Below are 8,450 nucleotides of genomic sequence, written 5' to 3'. Positions count from 1 at the left end.
CGCAGAACTTGGGGGGCCTCGGACGTCTGCAGCCGGAGGGTGGAAACCGATCACGGGTTTCCCGAGGAGGAAGACAACAACCCCAGCCTCAGGATCCCTTTATTCTGCGTCTAGGAGCCACATGCCTGCTCTCAGGCGACTCAAAGCCGATTTCAACAAGCTGGTGTCCCGAGAACTTCCCGGCAGGAGGCAGCCAGGCCCGCGCGGGGGGCAGAAACAGCAAGCAGCAGCAGGGCTGGGCGGAGGCGGTTAGGCTTTCCGACGCAGGCCAGGTGGGCTCCTCGGGCTCCGGGACCGGGTGCTGGGGTCAGCGCCGGGGCCCTTTGCAGCCGGCGACACCCTCCCCCTTCCCTGCGGGCTTTTGCGCACGACGCGCCGCTTCACACGGGGAAGCGGGGACTTGATAAAGCCAGCGGGCGCGGGGCGCAGCGGCCGGCGTCGCGGGGGCAGCAGCGGGAGCGACAGCGGGACGGCCCCTCGGCGGCCCCGGCGCGGTCTAGGCGGGAGCGGACCCGCGGCAGGGCGGGCGGCCGGAGCTGCGCGCACGGCGCTGGTGGCAGGTGAGCGCTCGCCGCTGGAGAGCCCAGCGCGCGGCTCCAGGGAGCGCGTGGCAGGGCGCGCGGGCCGCGCGAAAGCGGGCGAGAGGATGCATCTGCTGGACGCCAGGCTTGCAGTCGGGTAAGGAGAACCTGGGGAGGGGCGGGAATTTCAGTGGCCTCAGCCCCACCTCCCCGTCGCCATCCTGGCAGCGGTTGGTTTCGCCGACTGGAGGGGTGGGGGGAGGGGGAGGAAAGGGGAAATTGAGGCTGAGCACAGGAACCAGTCCTTCCTCGCCGCTGAGCACAGATCCTGACCCCTGCGGATTCGCAGGGGAATGCGTGCCTGGAACTCCGCCCCGGGGTTGGCAGTTAGCCCGGGGACCGCCCAGCCCTGGGAAGCCTGGTGTCTCCAAGTCCTTGCGAAGGGGCGAGCTGCTGTCTTCCCTGAGCATGAGCTGTGATCCTTCTCCGCACTCCACTGGACCGGCCCGGCCCAGTCCCCACCACCCGCCCCCCGCCCCCGCCCCCCGGCCCGGCTAGTTCCCAAGGTCTTTACCGCCTTCAAGCCCTGGGAGGGATGGAGGAGGAGGAAACACAGGGAGCCAAGACTTCAGGACTGGTCATTCTCCAGCACCCTCCTTCAATGAGGGGCTTCTGGTCACTCCTTAGTCTGTCCTTAACTCTTTTTCCAAACGGGCACAGGGGAACGTGCAGGCCCCGCAGAGAGGTAAGACTAGAGTCAGCCCTGTTTGCTCTAATCTCAGCTGAATCTCCCCTCACCCTTCCTCTCTGGACAGGACTTACACAACTCTGTGGGAGGATGGGACCAGAGGCATCCCTCCGTCTTCACCTGGCCTGGCCTTGCAGCCCACTGAGCTGGCTCCCCAGAGCAGCCATTACTGCCATTCCCAGAAGGGTCCTGGCAGTCACGGTGACCCCAAGAAGAGGGCCTGGCGCCAGCTCTGTGTGGCTTCTGCCTTCTGCCTGTTGTTCATGATTGGGGAAGTCATCGGTAAGAACTCTGGGCTAATTCAATGAAATTGGCACATGGGTAGTCTGGATGATCCAAAAGGCTTTTCTCCTGAATGTTCCTGTAGTATTAATACTAACAGCAATGGCAAGCCACTCCAGTACTATTGCCTAGAAAATCCCATGGATGGAGGAGCCTGGTTGGCTGTAGTCTGTGGGGTCGCTAAGGGTCGGACACGACTGAGCGACTTCACTTTCACTTTTCACTTTCACACATTGGAGAAGGAAATGGCAACCCACTCCAGTGTTCTTGCCTGGAGAATCCCAGGGATGGGGGAGCCTGGTGGGCTTCCGTCTATGGGGTCGCACAGAGTCGGACACGACTGAAGTGACTTAGCAGTAGCAGTAGCAGCCCCATTTACTGTATGCTTGCCACACTAATAGTAGGCTTCCCTGGTGGCTCAGAGGGTAAAGAGGCTGCAGTGCGGGAGACCAGGGTTCCATCTCTGGGTGGGGAAGATCCCCTGGAGAAGGAAATGGCAACCCACTCCAGTATTCTTGCCTGAGAATCCCATGGACAGAGGAGCCTGGCGAACTACAGCCCATGGGGTCGCAAAGAGTCAGACACGACTGAGAGACTCGCTCACTCACACCATGCTGAACCTCTTACACGCACACTATCTCATGCAATCCTCACAACAACCTCGTGCTGTCATGGGTCCTGATAGTCTCATTTTTATGATGAAACTGAGGCATCGTAAGATTCAGTAACTTGCCCGAGATTGCACAAAGCTAGTAGGTCAGGAAAGACCTGAATGCTGGAAGAAAAGAACATTTATTGAGTACCTACTATGCCTTCCAAGCCCATTTTGTTTTTTTGTTTAGGGTTGTTTTGGCCGCGCTGCATGGCTTGTGGAATCTTAGTTCCCTGACCAGAGATTGAACCCGAGCCAAGGGTGCCATCAATATGGGGAGTCTGAACCACTGGACCGCAGCGATATTTCCCTCCAGGCCCAATTTGAACTCAATTTTCACATTCATCCTCTAAGTAGATTTTGCTAATCCCATTTCACAGATGCTAGAAGTCGAGGCTCAGAGAAAGGAAGTCACTTGTTCATGATTACACAGCTAATGGTGGAGAGGTCTGGAATCCCTTGTCTTTCTCCAGAGCTCATGGTTTCCCTGCTACACACACACTCTGGGAAACTGGCTCCTTGGGGCGCCGATAAGGATCCTCCCTCCTCTTGGCCCTGCAGGTGGATACCTGGCACATAGCTTGGCGATCATGACAGATGCAGCCCACCTGCTCACTGACTTTGCTAGCATGCTTATCAGCCTCTTCTCCCTGTGGATGTCTTCCCGGCCAGCCACCAAGACCATGAACTTCGGTTGGCATCGAGCTGGTGAGGACCCTGGTTGGGATGGGGGTGGAGTTGGGGGAGGACAGGGTGGGTTAAGATGTAAGTTCTTAGGTGAGTGCATTGGGTCCCTGAGTAAAGCCAGGAGGGTGACTTGGGTGGGGGAAGAGGATGTCAACCATGACTTTTGTCCTTTGGGAGCTCCCAGTCTGATGGGGGAACCCTGGTCCCCTGTCCTCTGGGAGTTCCCACCCTGCAGGGAAGGAGAGTCCACATTCCTAAGATGGGAAGCTTTATTTATTTAAGAATAAACAACATTGGTGTTCACTTTGCACATAGCACCATGGATTGGCTCTAGGCGGGAGGGAGAGGTCAGCAAAACCTTCTGAAGTTCATCTCTGGACTGCACTGTCATTCTCTTCTTGGTGGGAGATGGCCATGCCTCTGTTCCTCAGAGTCTCAGTTTGCCAGCTGAGCAATGCACATATATTTAATGAGGCAGTGTCCACCAAAAAGGCTGCCCCAGATGATTTCCTGAGTGTCTTCTAGCTCCGACCTTTTCAGATGTATGAGTGGTGGGGTGAGGTGCCAGCCACAGCACCTCCAGCAGAGCCATACCTCCAGTTGGACCCAGGCTCAGATTTTGTGGGGAGGGAGGGGGCTCCTCATCCTCAGGGCCCCGTGCTAAGGTTGGTACTGGGGCCGGGTTCTTCCGCAGAGATCCTGGGGGCCCTGCTCTCTGTGCTGTCCATCTGGGTCGTGACGGGGGTGCTGGTGTACTTGGCGGCGGAACGGCTGACCTCTGGAGACTATGAGATCGAGGAGGAGACCATGCTGATCACATCGGGCTGTGCTGTGGTCGTGAACATCATGTGAGTGTGGCCTGGGGTCCCTGCGAACCCTCCCCTCCTCACAGGCATACCTACATGCCTGCTCTTGTTAGGAGGGGGCCGTGCCTCACACCAGGATGGCTGCAGGATCAGAACCTCCCTCGTGGTCTGAGCTCTGGCACTGGAACACCTGGGTCCTGCCTGAGGCCTAGGGCCAGGCCATCAGGAACTGTAAACCTGGGGCGGCATCAGGTCCCCACCCTAGACGTGTCAGCGAATAACCAGAGACAGGCTTCCTACCTGTTATGGGGCGGGGTGAGTCTAGTGCTTACAGGAGCAGGGGACCCTAGGGACAGAATCTCAAAGCCCTTTTCAATCTGAAGTGCCTGAAGTTGGCCTCATCGAGATGTAAGTTATATAGAGTGGGGGTGTCTATTTTGGGTTCTCTCCCCCTTGCCCAGTGGCCTTGGGCAAGCCACTTCCCTCTCTGGGCCTCAGCTTCACCCTCTGGGACATGCTGGGGGGAACTCAATCTCCTCTGTAGTGCCCTTCTGCTCTGAGGTTTGGCACTGGGGCAGCTTTGTGCTCAGGTTCAGCCTGGCATTGGATGGAGCTGAGCCCCTCCTCCCGTTGGCACTCTGAACCAAGGCCATGTTCACTGGGTTCCTTCCGTGGCCAAAGGGATCATGCAGTCTTGGGCGGGGGTTAGGATTTTGACCCCCACAGGGAGGTCAGTCCTGATGGGGGCCTCTGCCTGGCCGAATTTGAAGCTTCCATCTACTCCCTCAGAGAGCCCATTGACTTTGTCTCCACTCCCATAGAATGGGGTTGATTCTTCACCAGTCTGGCCATGGACACAGCCACAACCCCGAGCACGGCCACAACGCCAGCCAGGAGCAGGGAAGCCCCAGTGTCCGAGCTGCCTTTATCCACGTCATTGGAGACTTTCTACAGAGCTTGGGCGTTTTGGTGGCAGCCATTATTTTATACTTCAAGGTTAGAGCTGGGGACAGGCGGAAGTGGGGGAGGGAGTGTAGGTCACCTGGGGGCTTCTTGCTGCACAGGACCCTTTCCAGTTTCTCGCTCCCTTCCAGCTCCGGGCAGAAGGGTGGGAGAAGGAAGAAACATTTCCCCAACACCCACTAAGCATTAGCGCATCTGATCTTGATGAGAATCCTGAAGGGAGGTGGTGGGGTTTTCTGCAGCCCAGAAAGGCTCAGTGACTTGCACAGCATCACTTAGATGGTAAGTTGTAGAGTCAGATTCAAATCCAAGACTATAGGCTGCTGAAGCCTGGGCATTGCCCATTACATAGAGGCAGTGGGGAGTAATGGAAAGAGCCCAGCGTTGGGTTTGAAGCCTAGATCACCCCTTGCTAGCTGCATGATGTAAAGGAGTCCCTTGCTCTAATTGAGCCTCTGTTACCCCACCTATAAAGCTGGGATGTTGGGCCAGATGGCGCCTAAGATTCCATTTAGCTCTATCTATGGCTTAACCCCTTGGGCAGGGAGGGGTGGAAAGGTATGGTGTCTTATCCTGAACTGTGATACATCCTGCCTGTCTTTCTGGACAAAGAATAAAAGGTAGAGAACTGGGAGGCAGGGTCAGGGTGAAGTTCGTGCCCACCCTGCAGAAAAAGCCCTTCTTCCTGACTCACTGCTGGGTGGGAGGGGAGAAGGAAGGCTGAGGTATTGGCTGGTGACCTGCAGCTCTGCCTTCCCTTTTACCTTGTAGCCAGAGTACAAGTTTATAGACCCCATCTGCACCTTCCTGTTCTCTATCCTCGTCCTGGGGACAACTTTGACCATCCTGAGAGATGTGATCCTGGTGCTAATGGAAGGTAACCTGAGCTTGGGGCTCCCTTTTTGCTCTTTACTTTCCAGCACTAAGATGAGTTTGAGTCTGTGTATATGTGGGCTTCCCAGGTGGCTCAGGGGCAAAGCATCTGCCTGCAAATCGAGCAGACACCGGTTCGATCCCTGGGTTGGGAAGATTCCCGGGAGGAGGAACTGGCAACCCACTCCAGTATTCTTGCCTGGGAAATCCCGCGGACAGAGGAGGCTGGCGGGCTACAGTCAATGGGGTCACCAAGAGTCGGACACGACTGAGCATGCACTGTGTGTGTGTTGGGTGTGGAGGTGCATCACAGCACATGGTGGGTGGGCAAGGTCTGGAGAACCTCCTGGGGCCCAGACTAATCTTGACATTGAGCAGGGTCCTCAGGTGTGGTTGTTCTGGAAATGTCCCCTGGATCATCCTTTCCGTCCCCCTACCCCCAAGGGTGCCTCCTCCCTTCTGGGACGTGTCCTCCCTGCCAAGTCTGGGGGCTTCCAGGTATGTCCTTAGCACCTGGCCCTCCTGCCCTTCCTCATATGCTTCCTAAGTCTCCACTTGCCTTCCCTTTTGGGGTGGGGATTATGCTTCTCATTGCACAGTGTTGGGGGGCCAGACTGAGGATGAGAAAAAGATAGTCGAAGTTGGACAAGAAAGACTACTGAATCCACTCCAGCTCAGGTCTTTCCTGAGACTCCCCCGCCTCGGGAGGACCTGGCAGGGCTTTGAGGGTGCTCAGCGGTAGGGAATGGCCTGCCCTGAGTTACCACACCTACTCACCCGGCTTTCTGGCGCTCGGGGTCTGGGACCATACGTCTCTGTGGTCGAAATCAGTCTGGATCCTGGTTTGGGGTCAGCCTGAGTGTTCAGCTGCAGGTCAGAGCATTTTCTCCAAGAATGTGACGGACCCAGATAAAAGTGATGACAGGGATGCCACATGGGGGTGCAGGGAGCCCTGGGTTCCCTTCTCTGCCTTAAAAAATTTTTCAAATCGAGCATACTAGGGGAAGAGGCACTGTTCTAGGCACTGAGAATAGGATGATAAACCGAAGCGTTGTCCTGCTCGCATAGAGAGTTTCCATCTGAGACAGGGAGATAGCAAGAAACTAACAAAGATCATTTCTGACAGTGTCAAGTGTGAAGAAGAAAATACAACAGGGTGACATGATGGGGCTCGTTTTGGGGGGTAGGGGCAACCTCAGCTCTGCTGGCCAAGGAGGTCTGCATGAGGTGCTGTGTGAGGAGCAGGAAGCAGTGTGGGTGGGAGGGAGCCCTGTCCTTTAGCCCCTGTCCCTGTCGTCCTCAGGGACCCCCAAGGGTGTGGACTTCACAGCCGTGCGGAATCTGCTGCTGTCCGTGGAAGGCGTGGAAGCCTTGCACAGCCTGCACATCTGGGCACTGACCGTGGCCCAGCCTATCCTGTCTGTCCACATTGCCATCGGTGAGTGATGGGAGCACTCAGGATGGGTGCGAGGGAGGCAGCCGGGAACCCGGGACCACCCCTGCCCGACCGGCCCAGATGATGCCGGGTGCTCACGGCGCCGATGCTTTGGATCTGACCCCATGCTGAGTACTGGGCACATGTTATTATTTGATCATCAAGGTCCCATTTATAGATGAAGCAACTATAGGGGTGGGAGGTGGTAAAGGCACTCGCCCAGACTTTTCCAGCTAGTAGTAAGTGGCAGAGGAAAGACTCCGAGCCTTAAAGCCAGAGCTTTTCCGGCCCTTTCAGGGTTGTGCGCCAGGTGCGGGAACTAGACGGTTGCCCGGTACAGGAGTGTGTCTGGGGGTTTCTTTATGTTCACGGCCCCCTATCTTGTTCTGCTGGGGCTAGGACTTGAGACTTGCCTCCTACTCACACCTAAGGGCTCCAGAGTGAGTGATCGGTTCTCTGGTGCCTCCCCTCTCCCCCCACCTGTCTTCTCGGCCCCCAGCTGAGAATGCAGATGCCCAGGCTGTGCTGAAGGCAGCCAGCGACCGCCTGCAGGGGACGTTCCACTTCCACACCATGACCATCCAGATCGAGGACTACTCTGAGGACATGAAGGAATGTCAGTCATGCCGGGGCCCCTCGGACTGACCACCCGACCAGGCATCAACGGGGCGGGGACAGGCCTGCCGATGGCTGGACTGAGTGTCCCCCCAACCCCACCCCCAGGCTCAGCCAGGTCTCTGCCTGCCCTGGCTGGGTTATGAACCAGGTCCTTCTCCTGACCGCTGCTCCATGTTCAGTGTCGAGGGGCCTTGTCTGGGAACAGACTCCTCCCTTGCCTCCCTCATCTGACTACCGCCAGCCCCAGGAGGGGAACCCGGCGCCAGCCCCAGGAGGGGAACCCGGCAGGTATGGAGCTGGTGTGACCGCGCTCCTCCAGCTTCCGGAGGGGCAGAGTTCAGGCCTAGTCCTCAGCTAATGCCACCCAAACACCAGCCTCTGGAAAGGCAGTGAGGCACAGAGAGGGGTGACAGAGGGGAGACCAGCCGCGTTGTCTGCTCACCTGCCTGCCTAATTCCCCATTTTCGGTCTGTCCGGCCTCTGCTTTATGCATCCGCAAAGCAGCTCTGCGATCCGAGCCCCCTTCCTCTGCCTCTGACAATATGCTTTAAGGAGGCCGCGGACCCCAGAAATCGGGATCGAGGGGGCACCTGAGGCTGATCTGTGCCTGAGTCATTTCACTATGATTTCATTTCACATTTCCTTTTCCCGGAGGGAGGGGGCTTCTGACTAGGTAAGGACCTGCTGGGTTCCTCTTTCTTTATCCCTCCCTCACCCAGGAAGCTGTGCCAATGCAAAGGTGCCCTGGCAGGAGAGGTGGAGGTGGGCAGAGATTTCAGCTTGGGTTCTGCCCCAGGAGCCCCAGAGCTCCCCGGCCACCTCTCTTGCTCTGATTGTGTCCTGGGGTCAAGGAGCCTGACGTCAG

At 57.3% G+C, this 8,450-nt stretch overlaps 1 protein-coding gene across 1 annotated transcript; it reads left to right on the top strand.

Annotated features, from left to right (window-relative positions):
• The first annotated feature begins 458 nt into the window (after positions 1–458).
• SLC30A2 (solute carrier family 30 member 2) lies at positions 459–8,185 on the top strand. The gene is made up of 8 exons (XM_088841703.1): positions 459–678; positions 1,337–1,551; positions 2,765–2,911; positions 3,585–3,738; positions 4,518–4,692; positions 5,431–5,536; positions 6,836–6,970; positions 7,467–8,185. Exons 1-8 carry the CDS (start codon positions 647–649, stop codon positions 7,610–7,612), a joined length of 1,110 nt encoding a protein of 369 aa, XP_088697829.1. The 5' UTR covers positions 459–646; the 3' UTR covers positions 7,613–8,185.
• Positions 8,186–8,450: the final 265 nt, after the last annotated feature.

The sequence above is a fragment of the Moschus berezovskii genome, chromosome 2 (assembly GCF_049115385.1).
Source record: "Moschus berezovskii isolate FMDL1 chromosome 2, NW_MosBer_1.0, whole genome shotgun sequence".
Classification (NCBI taxonomy): domain Eukaryota; kingdom Metazoa; phylum Chordata; class Mammalia; order Artiodactyla; family Moschidae; genus Moschus; species Moschus berezovskii.
The sequence above is the reverse complement of the archived record's forward strand: the minus strand, read 5'-3'. Positions and strand labels throughout refer to the sequence as shown.

Bases quoted from the DNA above. Each gene is read 5' to 3' on its own strand.
- SLC30A2 (XM_088841703.1), top strand. From the start codon at position 647: ATGCATCTGCTGGACGCCAGGCTTGCAGTCGG. The intron at 1,552-2,764 runs GTAAGAACTCTG...TTGGCCCTGCAG, and splicing joins CATGATTGGGGAAGTCATCG to GTGGATACCTGGCACATAGC. The intron at 4,693-5,430 runs GTTAGAGCTGGG...TTTACCTTGTAG, and splicing joins CCATTATTTTATACTTCAAG to CCAGAGTACAAGTTTATAGA.